The sequence below is a fragment of the Vigna angularis genome, chromosome 10 (assembly GCF_016808095.1).
Source record: "Vigna angularis cultivar LongXiaoDou No.4 chromosome 10, ASM1680809v1, whole genome shotgun sequence".
NCBI lineage: Eukaryota > Viridiplantae > Streptophyta > Magnoliopsida > Fabales > Fabaceae > Vigna > Vigna angularis.
The window spans coordinates 11,871,486-11,888,561 of record NC_068979.1 but is presented as its reverse complement, the minus strand read 5'-3'; the positions used below and the strand labels follow the sequence as shown (position 1 = coordinate 11,888,561).

The 17,076-nt window shown below is 32.3% G+C and overlaps 2 protein-coding genes across 2 annotated transcripts; one reads left to right on the top strand and one right to left on the bottom strand.

The window, feature by feature from the left end:
- Positions 1–1,185: 1,185 nt before the first annotated feature.
- On the bottom strand, positions 1,186–7,111 carry LOC108335997 (UV-B-induced protein At3g17800, chloroplastic). Its single transcript, XM_017572267.2, has 4 exons — positions 6,975–7,111; positions 6,455–6,629; positions 5,852–6,126; positions 1,186–2,145 (listed from the first exon to the last, which is right to left on the bottom strand). The coding sequence occupies exons 2-4, from the start codon at positions 6,590–6,592 to the stop codon at positions 1,332–1,334; spliced, it is 1,227 nt and encodes a 408-aa protein (XP_017427756.1). The 5' UTR covers positions 6,593–6,629; positions 6,975–7,111; the 3' UTR covers positions 1,186–1,331.
- A 1,115-nt stretch (positions 7,112–8,226) lies between these two features.
- Positions 8,227–14,867, top strand: LOC108334870 (protein AE7). The gene is made up of 6 exons (XM_052869791.1): positions 8,227–8,437; positions 10,732–11,015; positions 11,112–11,215; positions 11,349–11,448; positions 13,963–14,008; positions 14,453–14,867. Exons 2-6 carry the CDS (start codon positions 10,887–10,889, stop codon positions 14,551–14,553), a joined length of 480 nt encoding a protein of 159 aa, XP_052725751.1. The 5' UTR covers positions 8,227–8,437; positions 10,732–10,886; the 3' UTR covers positions 14,554–14,867.
- Positions 14,868–17,076: the final 2,209 nt, after the last annotated feature.

Sequence of the window (17,076 nt, the reverse complement as noted above, 5' to 3'; positions counted from 1 at the left end):
GTATATGAGCTTAGAGTAATGGTGAAGCCATGTCTGAGGAACGATGGTTGTTGTTGACGATTTTGTTGTCCATATGTGTGAATATAATACGTGTAGTTGTATTTTGAAAACTTAATATTTAGAACTTAAAGTTGACCTTTTTGTGAGAAACTTTTATATTAAAGACTGTAACTAAAGTATAAACGAAATATTCAAATATTTATAATGTAGGAGTACTAGAAATAGAATTTCTTCTCTGTATTTTAAAGGTGTTACATTTGGAATGTTAAAATTTTATTTATTAAGAATATAAAAGTTTAAGAAAATAAAATATAATAAAATTAAAAAATACATATTTATTTTTATATTAATTTTTATGTATGTAATTTTTTTTGAGATATCATAACCCTTCTCGAAATATATATATATATATATATATATATATATATATATATATATATTTTTTTTATCTTAAAAAAATAATTTAGTGTCAATATAAGTACTTCGACATTTATAACTATGACAAAATACTTGGACAAAACTTGACGACTAAACACAACTATTTTTGAACATTTAAGAACTAAAACTAATTTTCATTCATGCATTAAATTGGAAATGTTAGCCATTTCATATACCCAAATGACCTTCATCCGTAATTTGAAATGACCTTCATCCGTAATTTGAAATGATAATTTTTCCTGAACAAAACTAAAACTTCCTAATTTTTCATACCTTTTTATTTTGAGCTTTAATTCAAAACTAAAACTCTAGTTAAAAAAAATTAAATCAAACACGTTACATTGAGTTTATTCAAATCAGTTAACCATTTAAAAATTGTGAAAACCAAAAAAATTCATTATATAAAGAAGGCGGAAAAATATAAATAAAGAAATTTCTTTTCAAAAAGAAGAAAAGAGATAATATTAAATGAAGTTTATTAATGTGAACAGTTAAAAGACCGAAATAATAGTCCATTAATGTAATTTTTATTAAGGTAAATGCCAATCAAACAAAATTAGCACCGGCATTGTGATTAGCCCTTATGCAGCCAGGTTTTTTTTGAACAAGCTTGCAGGCCACAATTCAACAATTATAAGCCAAAAACGAAAATTTCACTCGTTTGAGACATTTACAAAATCCATTGCATATATTATTGTCCTGCCTATATATTAAATGTACATTTTCCTATATACTGCCACGTCCATGTGGTTTTTCTCAGGCTCTATATAACATTGAACCATTCCTGTTAAGAATAGAAAACAATTCTTTGACGACCAAAACGCCAAGTTCCAAGCATTAATTTACATTCTAAAAGGTACAGTAAAAATAATCTAATGGTACAGTGATCTAGTCTACTCATTAAGAAAAGGGTACTTGGATTCAACATAGTTTTCCTTGTCCCAGAGGAATGATCCAAAAGCAACAGCTTCCAAAACTAGCATGGTCAAGCCAGAGAAAGTGAGTGAAAGCAATTCATCATTGGATGTTTCAATTGAACCATCACCAGACACACGGATATCAGGCCTTCCGAACAGGGCCTGAGTTTGCTTTTCAATCAATGATATAGCTTCCTTTGATCGTACAGTAGCAAGTCTCTGAAGTGTCTCTGCATCCAACTGCATCACATAAGCTCTTAGTCTGAAAGATTTGCCTTCTGTATCCATGTAATCACTATCACTATAACTGTCATCGTCGTAATCCTGAACTGTGATCAAGGAATCAGGATCCCAAAGCTTGATACCTGGTGATGGTTCCTCAAAACTTTTAGTCTTTCCCAAATCCTTGGGGAGGGTTCCCATTGACCTCTCAAGTTGAAACCGTTCATCAACTCGTTTGAGAAAGTATCCGTACATTATGGAAGCAGCATACAGCTTTCCCAGTTTAATTTTACTAATCTGAACAATTGTCTGAAGGGGACCCACAAGCCGATCTCCTAGTACCAAAGATAAGTGACTCTGAATCATCTCGAATGCCTCTGGAGAATGCACAGCTTCTAGTTTCAGCTCTTGATTTGGCCATAAATCCACTCGACCAGTTGGATCTGATGTTGCTGTTAGTTTTGGAATCATTGAAATGTTGTTCTCTAAAAATTTATGCACAATTGAGCAGTACATGATCTCTTCCAATGTCGTTCGCTTCTCTTTCTCTTTGACTTCAGCTATCCTCCTAAAATTCAGATTTGACAAAAATTTATCACTTCTGTACTAGCAGTAACTAAATATGCCACCATTTGCTGCAAATATATGATTGCTATAAATTTGCGACCATGAAACATTATGAGTATCAATTTTCCAATCCGTATGCGTTAACATGAGATACAGAAGAGATAGAGTATCTTTATAAGTGAGTTAAACATTTGTTTATGTTAAAATTTGATTCAGATTTCTAGAAGACTTTCATTCTACAAGAAATTAGATGTACCAGTGAATATTGTAACATCTTGACGACTCTAGAATTAGTATAATAAATTGTACTAAAAATTAAGTACTTAGTGTTGGGAAAATCTCACAATATACGCACTCTGATATTTTCCTGAAATTGAGTCTTATTATTCATTATAATTGAAGGGCTTTAAATAGCCATAACACTTACAATATTACGAGGAATAAAAATAAAATATCAATTATCTTAAAAATAAAATCTGCTTAATCTATCATAAAATAATATTGTACCTAGATAAACCGAAAATCATAACTAAGTGTCCCTATTTTATCTCTATCAAATTAAACTAAATATTACTATACCCAAAAACTAATAAAATAAGATTTAAACAAAATTATTAATAAAACCCTAAAATTTAAGTTTATCCCAACAAACTCTCCCATAAACTTAAATTCTTCCTTCCTTCGTTCGACTTTCCATGTGCATCATCCTACTCCGGGTTTGCATCTTCTCTCCAAGATTTTCAGCTCCAATTCATACAATCGGTTCTTCTTTGCTTTTACCTAGGTTGTTAGACGACCATGCTTATCCTTTAAATACAGAACCTGATTTTTCATAAAAATTGAATTACCTTTTTCAATTATCTGACCCATGCTTAAAATATTGCCCTTCAACTCCGGAACATAATAAACATCCCTAATCTCTCCAACTCGTCCATTAATCTGAATATACCGAATTGTTCCACGCCATTTCACGGCCACCTTGGAGTCATCTCCAAAAGACACAAATTTGGCCTCCACCTTGGTGAGTTCATAAAAAAAGTTCTCCTTCCCACACATATGATTGCTTGCTCCAGTATCTAGATACCATACCGAGTTGGTAGAAATCCCATCATCCTTCATCTCTTCTTCATCTTCTTCCCTATTTTTATCTAGTTCAATAACGCTAGATGCTTTCTCTTCCTTTTCAGGAGTCGTCTTCTTCAACTCCTCAAGCTCAACCCTCTGTTTATTCATAATTTCATTAGCTTCATCCAAAAGCCTCCCCATCCGCTGAATCTCTTCATCTTTTTGTTTGAGTTCCTTTTCCACATTTGTCACACCTTTTACCGAGATCACTTCATCCAATATTGAGACGGAATTTTCCATGTCTACTGTATCCGAGCTCTTTGCCACAATAGTTCTTCTACATCTTCTTCTGCATCTTCAATAACGAGATTCGTCTCCCCCTTTGTCTCGGTCTTGCAATACTTTGCAATATGACCAAACTTGCCACAGTTGTAGCACTTTGTTGACCTACACTCGTTTGCAAAGTGGCCGTACTTGCCACACTTAAAACACTCCACTCTTGACTGATCTCCTCGACCTTTTCCTTGTCCTCGGTCATGCCAATTTTGCTGACCGGTTTGATCTTCATTATCATTACCTCGGCCACGTCCACCTCGTCCTCTGCCACCAGGACCTCAGCTCTGAGTAATCCGAGTTTTATTCGAGTCAAACTGTACCTGTAGTGCTTGGTCGTCGGGTTCAACTTGATCATCCCAACTCCTTCTCCTTTGTTCGTGGGCTTCTAATGACCCAGCAAGTTCATCCACTGTGAGAATCGACAAGTCCTTCGATTCTTCGATGGTGCACACGATACTTTCGAAATCTTTTGTAAGAGATCCTAAAATTTTTCCCACAACCTGGCTAGATGGCATTTGTTCTCCATTCCTACCGAGTTGGTTGGCCACCTTCTCCACCCGAGTTATGTACTCGGTTATATGCTCTTTGGGTTCCATCTTCAACTGTTCAAACTCTCCTCTGAGAGCTTGTATTCGGACTTGTCTAACACGGTTGTCACCTTTATATGCAACCTCCAATATCTCCCAGGCTTCCTTTGCTGATTTGGCATTCGCTATCTTTTCAAATCCCGACTCATCTACTGCATTGTAGATGAAATATAATGCTGACCCATCTCTTGCACGAGTTTTCTTCAATGCTGTCAACTGTGCCACCGTCTGATGTTCGTCCGCATCAGGTTCAACGTACCCGTCTTCCACCATATCCCAAATGTCTTGGGATCTCAATAACGCCTTCATCTGTAGGCACCAATTATCATAATTGGTTTTTCTCGTCAATTGTGGCACACTCATACCATTGACAACCTTTGCCATTTCTCAAAAAATCAAGCACTCACCTTTTCTCTCACGATGTTTGACTCTTTCCTCTCTCTCTTTTTCTCTCTCTCGGTACTCAGAGCATAAAGCTCTAATACCACTGTTGGGAAAATCTCACAATATACGCACTCTGATATTTTCCTGAAAGGGTTTTAAATAGCCATAACACTTACAATATTACGAGGAATAAAAATAAAATATCAACTATCTTAACAATAAAATCTGCTTAATCTATCATAAAATAATATTGTATCTAGATAAACCGAAAATCATAACTACGTGTCCCTATTTTATCTCTATCAAATCAAACTAAATATTACTATACCCAAAAACTTATAAAATAAGATTTAATCAAAATTATTAATAAAACCCTAAAATTTAAGTTTATCCCAACAGTTAGCTAGAATTTTTCCTAGAATATTGTCATTTAGAATAGTCTAACACGAAAAAGGAATCATCTTCTGGCTACAACAACCTTCACACAGGTGAATAAATAGGCGGCAAAACTTTACAACCATAGCAAACCTTCTCGTAGCAGCTATCACCAGCACCAACTACATGCCTTCCCCAACCAAAAAAAAAAAATACATTTTCGGAATAACAAGTTTATAAACAAATAGCATCCTTTATTTTATCAGTTTATAAGAAAACATAAGGAGCTAGCACCACAAAGTTGACAGACAGTGATCATGTGTGTATGAATAGTAACGCACATCACATGCAATTATTTATCTGTGTGTGCATAATGATGCAGGTGTTTTTGGAAAAAAAATTATATAAGTAGCTGACAGAAAAATTAAGGGTGATAAAGAGTGATACACTAACTAAGGATGCAAAAATGCAAATATGGACTCACCGATGAATATTTCATATTTTTATATTGTGCTACTCATTAGTGTAATTAAGGGTTTCTTTAACAGTCATGTAATAGACAGAAATGGACTTCCAGAGTAGCTTATCTAAAAACACAGCCTTATATTTCATTCAACTAAAGCTTGAACTTATTAATTATTTACGTATTTTTAACAAGAAAATGAAGAAATTAAAGACCAAAAACGACAAATATTATAAAGGGAAGTTAAAACTCTGCAGGCAAATCTTTTTCACAAGACATTTGTTGCAGGAAAGGGTCTACAAATAGCACAGTACACTATCTAGTTAGTGCAATTGAAAATTTGAATTTCTTAACCAAAGCTTCCAAGATATTGTACATGCCATGAACCTAATATTGTTAGAATAGTTCTAAAAGTATTTGAACATTCTCAAGTTTTGTCTATCAAGTAGGTACTTCTAGTCAAACGGAAAAAATGAAACAAAACTTGCGAGACTTACTTGTAAAGGGAATCATCAGGTGAAGTAGACGATTCTTTCTGGGCATCTCTAGCAGTCTGAAGATTCTCTAGTTGCTGATCAATGGCCGCTGGCAGTAGATGTGGATGGGTATTTGAAATTTGTTCCAAAAGCTGACCAACTGGTGACTCAAATTGGAGAGGAGCAAAAGGCGCCGAATTGCCCCTTGAATTAGCTGATGCTCTTGCAACTAAACCTCTAGCTCGGAAATTGTAGAATTCATTATAGTGCTTGGGATTGTAAGACGAAGGACAGCTCTGCAAAGAATATAACATGTTGAGTAGAAGCATTAAACTAAAGAATATAAGCAGTGACACTGAAATAATGAATGCATCTGCGAGCAAAATGGGGCACTTTCAAAAGAAGTAGAAGTATTAAACTAAATGGAGAGGAAAAAATTGGAATAAAAAGATAAGTCAAGACAAAGAATAAATTGAATACAGGAATCATGCTTGAAGCCAAATGGAACAAGAACTGTGGCAGTGTCAGTATAGTTAAAATATTAATGTTAATGATATGTATACATAACAAAAAAGAAAAAGCGTACATAACAATAAAGAAAAAGGTAAAACACAAAAAGCTTACTTTAAGAAATCCACCAGAAAGAAAACCCTTGGCATCAGAAACGGCAAAAGCATGCAAGTGGCGAAATTCCGGTAGTCTGAGAGATGCAGAAGGCGGAAGCACAACCAAAACGTCACTGATAGCACTCGAAACCTGCATTTTCAGAATTGTAGCTTTCGCGCCCCTACGATTAGGGCTGTAATACGTAGCAGAGAAGAAGCGAAGGCCAAGGAACAAGCAACGGTTTTGTTAGCTGGTCGTTAAAGCAGTTTGCTCGTGATAACACCAATTGATTGAATAAATACAAAATACATGAGGATTTTCAAAATTCACCCAGGAATAAAATAATCTGGTTGGTTTCAAAGCCGTTTCAGAAATTTGTAGCGAGATACACATGGAAGTATTGGGAAAACAGGAATAATAAGAGAGAAAATCCCTAAACATGGGGTAACTATTGAGTCCCGAAATTGTTGCAGAAAATAGAACATGGAAAAGGTGTATGAAGGTGAGGGAGGATGAAGAATGATGTGAGAGTGATTACCTTAGATGGTGTGATGAAATTTGGAAATTGGGTGTTGGATGTGGAAATTGTTGGGTTGGAGAAGATGGAAGAGGAACACCGCCGAAATTTTGAGATGGGGAGAAGAACACGGCTACCACAAATATTAACGTAGGTGTCTGTCTGAGTCAAAAACAATTCTCTATTTTCTTTTCTTTTCTTTTATCACGTGATAATATATTTATTTTTAAAATCAAATTGTTGAACTGTTTTATAGTTTTTAATATAAAAATTAAGACAATGAAATACTTGCATTTAGATGTCAAAATTGGTTCTGACCGACATGACTCATTGAAGGTTTGAATCGATCAGTTTGAAAAAAAAAAGAAATTAAACTGTGGATTTAATTAAATCGATTCATTTATATCATAAGTTAAATAGATTTGAAGTGAGTTAAAAATATATTAATTTGTAACTTATTAACAACTATATTTTATTAATTAATTTATTATCTTTAATAGATTTTTATTATAATTATTTACTATTTATAATTATATAAATTCATAATTTAATTTTTTTAAATATTAAAATATTATTAAACATCTAAATAATTTGGATATTTAATTTATTTATTGGTTAAGTTATATATGTTGATATTCAATTTTTAATTATTATTTTTATAATAATATTTAAAGAATTAGTAAAATTTAATATTATAAAAAAATAAATCAAACTAATTTATTTTTATTATTTTATAATAAATATATAAATAAATTAAAAAATATTATTCAAATCAATCTATTAATCCATAATAAATCAAATTGGTGAATTTCGTGTGATCATATTAACTCATTTCGACACTCCTGATTCATCTCTTAAGGGATAATAATTGTATAATAATTTTAGAAAAAAACAAGTAAAAGATATAACAAAATTTTGCAAAAGAAAATGTAAATTTTAATAGAAGAGGAGAGACAAAGGTATTATTCATCATCCATTGTCAACTAAAATTTGTTGAAAACTATATTGATATTTTTGAAAGTAACTAAAACATTTTTTGCTTGGCCTGATATTTCGAGAATATTCTTATTATATTAAAGATACTTTTTGACTTTTTTTCTATTTTGAATGTTATTTTTTTTTTCAAATTTATGGAGAAAATAGTAAAACAAAATTGTTGTTTTTACAGATTTAAATTCGAATATTTAAAAGATAGAGAAAGAACATATATTGTTAATTATTTATTAAAAAACATTTTCTCTGGTTTAACCATTCATCGAAATATATTTGTTCAAAGGTTATTGGAGTGAATTCTTGTTTTTTATCCACGTTGAATTGAATCCTGTGATGCATATTTTAGTTTATTTAACCTTATAATCGTGTTTCCTTGAATCATCATCATAATAGCGGCGGGTTCGTGAGTTATCTTCCTCAACCAATCACCGTTTCCAAGATCGAAGCCACAAGTTTGGAAACCCTAGCTTCTCATTTCTTTTAGAGAAAAGGTAAGAACCTTGCTCAACTCTAATACCATCAGCTATGATTTTTCACACAATTTCATTCTTAAGACATTCGGTTGCGTTGTCACAGTTGCAAGTTTCAATATTACGGTAAACTGGATTCCTTAATTTTCACGTAGACGTTGTTAAGTTGCTTGAGGATGAAAAATTCATTGTGTGTTGGTTTGTGTATAAAATGAGAGGAGTAGGGATACGGGGTAAGATTTTTGTTATTGGTTATGGTCTCATGAAACCCTGTGGTCTGTTATCCCTCTTAGGTTGGATAATAAGAAAAGGTCACGAGCATTGCTCGTGCCTGATGATATTGGAAATTCGAGAAAGAAAGAAACTTTATCCCTCTTTGTGCCATGTTTTAAATTTTTATGCCCACTGAGTACAATCCATATACTATTGGGTTTTTACTATTTTTTCTTTCTCCATCGATGAATAAATGTAATTTAACTATTTATGTTTGCCAAGTTTGGGACAAATAGGTTATAATGGTAAGGGTAACCCTCACCATATAATATTGAGAGGCGTGCTGGTAAAGAGTTTCTTGGGGGTAATTTTGCAAGGAAATAATGCTTTTATTTGAATGGAAAGTGGCAACTAACAGGTTTCTTTGTCACTTAGTGAATAATTAGATTAGTTGGTGTATGCTAAATCTCAAGTAATCCCTCAAAGCTGGGGTGAGGGGGGAGTGCACTTATTATCTACGTTTAACATTCACTTGGAAGGTGTCATGTTTTCCTGAGCAGTTTTCAAGGTCAAAAAATATGTTTTTGCAGGAAGACAAAACTATGCATACTGATAAAATTATTGGGTAGCTCTTTGCAATATGATGTCAGTGTATGCATGATTAATATTAAATTTTCTTCCTAGCATGTGTTATGATTCTCACTCAATATTTTTAGAAGAATATGATCCGTGAATGAGTAAAGGTGTAGCCGACTCTCCATCTAAAGCAAAGCAAATCTTTACAAACATTTAGACTGCAGTAGTGCAGTTCAGTTCTTTGTCAAGGATTGTTATGAAAAAGTGAAAATTAAACCTATTTACATAATTCATGGGTATGACTGTAATTGGTGTTTACCAAACAACATTCGCTGATTTAGATAAGAAATTAACTCAATCAAATTATTAATCGAGAAGAACTATATGAAATAAGAGAATAAAATCCCAATGGGAAAGAAGAATGAGGGACAGAGATGGGTGATCAAGTTGTGAACCTAGTTGCTCTCTGTTGTCAAAAGAAAAATCTTGTTGATCCCTGTAACAGACTAAGAATTGCAAATGAACCAACCAGTTATTTTTCTTGTTTTTATGTGCAATAAATAATATACATTCAGCCAACTAGTTTAGCTTTAGACATTTATCTCTCTCTGTCATTACATGTGTTGGAAGTCCCACATCGATTAGAGATAAGACCAATTCAGTGTATATAAGTGGGTGCAAACTTCACCTGCAAGCCGGTTTTGTGGGGTTGAGTTAAGCTTAAAGTCCACTTCTAACATGGTATCATAGTCATGGTTAGAGCCTATCCTAGCGATATTTGTTGTTTGCTGGGCATATTGTTCCACCCGCTATCGGGCCGCTATCGGACCACTCATTAAAAATGTCTAATCCCACGCTCGAGATGTATATACCTCAGCGTGAGGGGGGTGTTGGAAGTCCTACATCGACTAGAGATAAGGCCAATTCGTAGTTTATAAGTGGGTGCAAACCTCATCCTATAAGCCGGTTTTGTGGGATTGAGTTTGGTAAATTATTTCAACATAAGTAGATAGTTCTAGGGGCATTTCCCCATAGAACAGCTTATACTGGTCACTCCTTTGGTTTGGTTTCACAATTTAAAAACTGATTTAGTTAAAATGTTGTTTTAACTGTTTTAGAGCTGGTTTGAAATTAATATGATTCTGAAAAAATTCATTGAATCCAAACCGCTTATGAACCATTACAAGCAGTTTAGCTTCTGATAACCAAATTAATCTAATGTAATGCTTCGGTTCAGTTTTAACCATGCCCACCCTTAACAACTTCTTCATATCAGGGAGAGAACTTTACTAGAAAAGCTTTGTTCCAAGAAACATGAAAACTAAGATTTCTTTTCATGATTTATTCAGTCCATGTGTGCTTTACTGATATGGCGCTTGTGGTAATGGAAATGCTAAATTTTACCAGTGGCTTGGTTCAGTTTGATTTTCTATACCAGACCAAACTGTGATGATGTGTCTGCATAATCATATTATTATTTTTAAATTCCAGGATCAATTTTATAGTATATTTTTTTCTGAATGCAGCATAAAAGAGGCTCAATCAGAACCTTGAGATTCCTTCCTTCCAGGACCCAGCTATCATATTTGTCAGTGTTGTGATAATAAATTGATAAATTCAAGTTAAAACTACGTTAGTCTTATTGTTTCCCTAACCTAGCAAGTTGCAACTCTTAGCCAAAATGGTATCTGGGTTAATCAATGCGAATCCTATCATATATGAAAAGAAAGAGCGTCGAACTCGAACTTCTCTAACTGCTCTCCAAGATGAGTATGCTGCTGAACCAATTGACCAACAAGAGATTTTTGATATCCTTTTATAAATTTCATATTTTTTTCAATAGTTACTTGGAAAATTAAAGAAATTTTGATAATTGTAACTGCATATTTTCTTAACATTCTCACATCATATAAGAGATATAAAGGACCCTGAGCACCCATACTCCTTGGAAGAGCTTAAGGTGATCACGGAGGAAGCAGTTGAAGTTGATGACCAGCGAAATTATGTTAGGTATTTATTATTGTTGTTATTATTATTATGTATATTCATTTATTAAGTTTCTAGACTTTTTTATTCACACTTAATCAGTATATGTAATGTTAATTTCCTTATTTGATTGGATGGTGACTGGGTTTTTTACCAGGATTACATTTACTCCAACAGTGGAACATTGTAGTATGGCAACAATTATAGGTCTATGCTTACGTGTCAAGCTCATGAGAAGCTTGCCTTCACGGTACAAGGTATTCTCCACTTTTACGTGTTCAATAAGTTGATGTGATTAGTTGGAGTTGGAGAGAAAAAATATATTGATAGTTATTTTGTTATATAATTAATAGAAGAGCTTTCTACTGTGTGCCCATGGGCATGTGGTAAAATTACGTATAGAAGAAAAATGCAGTATTCAGTAATCTATTTTTTAAGAAATTTAAAATAATTCATATGGTGTATTTGATGTGTTCATACTGTGCCCATGGACATTCAGTAAACCAACTTTAAGGAAACATACTTTTTTTAACTCAGATTGCTTATACTAAGTAGAGAGAGATTAAAAATACTAATGGATTACTTATTTGCAATGATGATTTATGATATGATGCCGACAAAGTTGTTAGTGAATCTGAATGATCGATATTGCACAATGTGCAATTGTTTTAACTCCCATGTTCTTTTTTGAATGATCTCTACCTTACAAAATAATCAATACTAATTGTGCAGGATACATTACAATAGTGGCAGAACACATTTACGTATCTAGTTTAAAATTTTGTTTCCTTTGTTCTGTAGAACTGGCAGAACACATTTACGTATCTACTGGAGGTGGAAATAATAAATAGCAGGTGGATCAGAAATCCTCCTAAAGCAGAATCAAGATAACTCTGTTCAGAGGATCACCTTTCCATAGCAGATAAAGGTCTACTTATCATAGACCTTTAAAATAATCCATGAGCTGAAAGTGAAAGCCACAAAACATCTAATAAACCATTAGAGAGCACTTGCTAAACGCTCTGGAACCTAAGCTTGATCTCTATGCTAGATATTTATGTAATATTTAGGGTTTAGGTTTCGATTAGTCTGTGATAATCTTTTCTTGATTCATAAGAAATGGTAATTGAATTTGAGCCCGTGGGTACTTGTTTGATTCCAACCCAATTTTGATGGAAAGAAAGTGCTTTGATTGGGCGTGTTCTTCTCAATTTGTAAAGGCAGGCACTAGTTTGGTGTTTTTTTCTTTCTATAATTAGCAAAGGACCATCAAATTGATAAAGAAGTACCGGTAGTACCATGATACAAGAAAAACCAAATAATATTGATAAGTTAAAGCCAAAATGTAAGAGGCTACAGACTAAGCTTAGCACTTGCCAAGGACACAGCACTGTACCAAAAAGGCTTGACCCAATTTGTGCCCCTTCCAAACATTAGGCACCTTCCAAGCCTTTGCACCTTCCAAACACCAGGAACCTCTCACAATTTGTTCTTTAGACTCAATCCATCCCAACCTCATCCAGCCATGCCATCAGCCCACCATGACAGCAAGTCCAAACTTACCAGCTGCACTGCAAGAATTAGAATTTTGTATTGAAGGCAAACGATGCACCTAATTCAATACAGGTGTCCACTCCGTTGTTCTTCACATAATACTCCTTAAAGGCTTGTACCACATTGAAGCATTCTCATTTCATTTTCTTCATCTGCCACCATCAAAGACAACTGAAGAAGCATAGACAAAACACCCCTCCAAATTCAAACTGGACAACATACCACTTGTCTATCCCAAAACTCCCCGGAGCCAACAACATCTCTCTCTGCTGGACAACATTATGTGTGCCGAAAGATTCTCTGTATATTGCAGCAGATATTGTAGTGAACTCATCGTCCAGAGAAATAGAGTTATCAATTATGGTTTTATTTTTCTGACATTTGTCATAATCATTGAAAATAGTTAAATAATAATTTTTTTAGAGTTATAATAAAGTTGAAATCGCACATTTTGCTAAAAAGAAGTTTTAGTTCTTACTTCTTAAGTTTCTTACTTTCACAAGATTCTTGATGTTTTTTATATATTATTTGAATAACCGAACTGAAGTAACCTAGTGTCAAAAGTTCATTGGTTCATGAAAGTATGGGAGATGGTCATTGTATCTACCTTCCCCTTGGATATACGAAGAGGTTGTTTCCAGATGTGGGTCCATGACTGACCAATCACCAAGTATCTTTTTATGTATTTTTCCTATTAAAATGTACTTTATATGGTTTAGTTGAAAAATATACAAGTGAATTGAATTAAAAAATAAAATAGGACGGGCTTTCCATGTATTTCTTCAAAATCTGGTTGACATGTGGTAGGGTTTAATCTTTTTGTAGCTGCTTCCTAAAACTCTACCCTAAAGGGGTCCGGGAGGGTCAAACCTTCTACTCTTGACTGATGCCATGTATATTCATAACATCCTTTTGTTTTGCTAATACTCTCTTAAATAAGATTTACTGGTGTTACATAGCTAGAATTTAAGAGGAGCACATGCTGGCTCCTGTGCAATACTATTTGACATCTTAACCATGATTTAGACTGCAACATTTTTGTATTGTTACCCAATTGTATGATGGTGTTTATAAATCATAATCTATGCTTCCATGGTACTCTGTGTGTGTCAGTTGAAAATATTATTTACAGAAATTGCTAATTAAACCAAATATTCGGCTGATCTTTGAACCCTTTGTGATAATGTTATTTATTTTGACTTATTGATTCCGGTCAGGTGGATATCAGAGTAGCACCTGGATCTCATGCAACTGAAGCTGCAGGTAAAACTTTCTTACTTTTTTCGCTCCCTGTGGATCAGGTTGTGTTACTTCAATTAATGCACCTATACTTACTGCTTAAACTGTTTACTGAAGCATTCAGTATTGATCTACGTCTTACTACTTAGATGATTGGCCATTCCATTTCTTTCTTCGAGTAATGAATGCTATTGACAGACCTGTGACAACACCTTTCTTGGATTTAAACTTTTTTGGTTGAAAGAATGAGGTGTTGTGTTGTTTAATTTTATTTGATGATTATCTGTTTTACTCAAACAACAATCCTCGGAGGCCCCTCCCTTTAACAAGGGCACTTTGCCGGCTTAAGTCAATAATTTGTTTAGATTTCCCGTGACATTTTTAGAATTCTCTTTATAAATCTTTGATCATGACTGGACACAAATACCATTGCAATTTAAATTTTTTTTATCACAAATACATATGCAGTTAACAAACAATTAAATGATAAAGAACGTGTAGCAGCTGCACTGGAAAACCCAAACCTTCTGGATATGGTTGATGAATGCCTTGCTCCGTCTTACTACTGAACTAGCTTTTCTCTCCAACGAGTCAACAAGACTGTAGATTCTTTTCTACTAATGGTAGAAGTTGGCCAGTTTTATCTTTATGTATAATATTTTGGGTTGGTGGCATATTGGCCTTGCAATTGTCCTTGAATATATTGGAATACGTAGTTGAAAATGTGATAGTTGACTGAGGTACCGAGGTTCTTTGACCATTAGCTCTAGAAGAAAAAGAAATTATTTCCATGTTTTGGAGGTGTCAGCTCATGTTTCATAAATTGTATTATCTATGCCATGTTTGATTGAACATATATTGAACTATTAAATTATTTGAATTATCAAGTTAGTTGAATTGATCAATTTGGAATACTGGGATATCGTAGAAATTGATCAATTTGGCATTGGTTCTTCAGGTATAAATTACGTGGTTTTTGGCAGAGTGGGGAAGGGTGATAAAAGTGCACAACTATAATTCATTTATTGTTATTTCTATTCGAAGTTTCATCCTTTACACAGTGTGTGTGTTGTGTGTGTCCATCAAATGAATATTTTAACATTCGTAGTATAAGTTGTTTAAAATATGTATATATATTGTTTTCTGTGTATGTAAATGATATTTGAATGGTTTTGAAAACATGATATCTTTTTATTCTAAAACATAGACTTAATTAAAATTATGTTTATGATAAATTTGGATATTTTTAAAGTTTTTATTAATTTTTTTGTTGTTGAGTACTTAATTCTTATATACTTTTGTTAAGTTTGTGTGTTTAAATTTGTTTGTTAATTGTGTGACATTAATACTATCTTACGTCATTTTGGTTATATGTTTCTACCTATTAAAAATTGTGATATCGCGGTTATATACACAGTTAGATTATACATCATACAATATAAAAATAATATCGTGATTAATATAAAATGATAAATAACTTTTATTATTTTAATTGAAAATGTTGTAAATAATAAGGTTGTCATCTTCCTAATAATTTCTATATTATCACTTATTATGATTATCTTTGTCACCATCATCAATTAAATCATTCTTGTTTTTTAATACGTTTTCAATTACTAATAAAAATCAGTTGATTTTATATTGATCATCATATCATTTAACATTAACTACAAAATATTATGTCTTTTATTATAAATAAGGCAAGATAAGAAACATATCATTCAATTAACGAAAAAAATTAATGAATTACTCCATTAAAAAACATAAATTTTTGAATATTTAATATAACAAAAAATAAAAATAAAAACTTAACTAAACATACTTCCATTTAGGAGGAATGTGAGACTTAATTAAGTTTAAAACTTATTATCATTATATATTATATAAAGAACATATTTCTTTAAAACTTAATTATTTTAAATTCTAAAAAGAAGTTCACTTCATTTATTTTACTTTAGAATAATGAAGGATTATTGTGATTTCTGTCAAAGAAATAATGCAGGATTGTATAAGTTGAGGAGATTTTGTTTTGCCTTTCATACGAGAGATGATGCAACATCACTAACGAAGTTGTGATGTAGATTGTAGTTGTTTTGTTTTCTCATATTATAATCATATAATACTCCAAATTAACCCAATTAATCTCAACCACCCGCTCCACCTACTCAGATATTCTTAATTTATACGAGGTTTTTCAAATCAACGCAAAACAAGAAAGTTACCACTTAAATTAGAAACCAAACAATAAAAGACATGAGAAACGTGGGTTTAAAAAATGTTGGTGGTTGATGGAATAATTAATCTTGTTTATAAACATTAGAACAAAATTCCTTCTTTGCAAAATGATTTAGACTAAATGACTTTTTTATCTCTCTTTACTTTATAATCATAATTTAATTTTTTTACTGCTAATAGTTTACAAATTTCAAAAAATATATACTTTTAATTCAATTCTTGCAAACTAAGAATCTTCCATTTCTGTTTAATTCATTGTTTTTGAATAAAAATAATAATATCCATATTTGTTTTTGTCTTTCTTCTGTCCCTTAATTAGGCTCGGAATTATTGTATTGACAACTTGCTTTTATTTTAATATTTTCGGAGTCAGTATAAATCAATTTCAATACGTTTAAAACCAAACGACGTCATTTACCTGACGTATGACACCAAAAATGTCATGACATATTCATTTTTTCCTATTATTATTATATTAAAAATTATATTATTTTTTGTTATAAGATAAATTAAAAACATCATTAAATAGGAAGTGTTGATTTGTAAATTTTCAGAAAATTTAGTTTTTAAAATAAAAGTAAATTGGTTTTAACCATATATCTATAGAAACATAATTAAAATATTTATTATTTCACTACGTACTATTATACTATTAATGAGTTGAAATTTTAAAATGCATAATTACAAACAATTAACAACTACAATAAAAAAAATTAAAAAAGAGTTAATTTTTGTAGTAAATTATGGGTCAATGTATCTCTAACTCGGGTTGAATCGGTTTAATACAAAAGTTAATTTGACCTACATTTAACTTCAATTCAACTTGCAGTGAATCGAATTAATTATAAATTCAAATC

Excerpts from the sequence above, each read along its gene's own strand:
- LOC108335997 (XM_017572267.2), bottom strand. The coding sequence starts at position 6,592 with ATGCAGGTTTCGAGTGCTATCAGTGACGTTTTGGTTGTGCTTCCGCCT. Across the intron at positions 6,127-6,454 it reads TTTCTGGTGGATTTCTTAAA|AGCTGTCCTTCGTCTTACAA; the intron begins GTAAGCTTTTTG and ends TATTCTTTGCAG. Across the intron at positions 2,146-5,851 it reads CCTGATGATTCCCTTTACAA|GAGGATAGCTGAAGTCAAAG; the intron begins GTAAGTCTCGCA and ends TCTGAATTTTAG.
- LOC108334870 (XM_052869791.1), top strand. The coding sequence starts at position 10,887 with ATGGTATCTGGGTTAATCAATGCGAATCCTATCATATATGAAAAGAAA. Across the intron at positions 11,216-11,348 it reads GACCAGCGAAATTATGTTAG|GATTACATTTACTCCAACAG; the intron begins GTATTTATTATT and ends GTTTTTTACCAG. Across the intron at positions 11,449-13,962 it reads GCTTGCCTTCACGGTACAAG|GTGGATATCAGAGTAGCACC; the intron begins GTATTCTCCACT and ends GATTCCGGTCAG.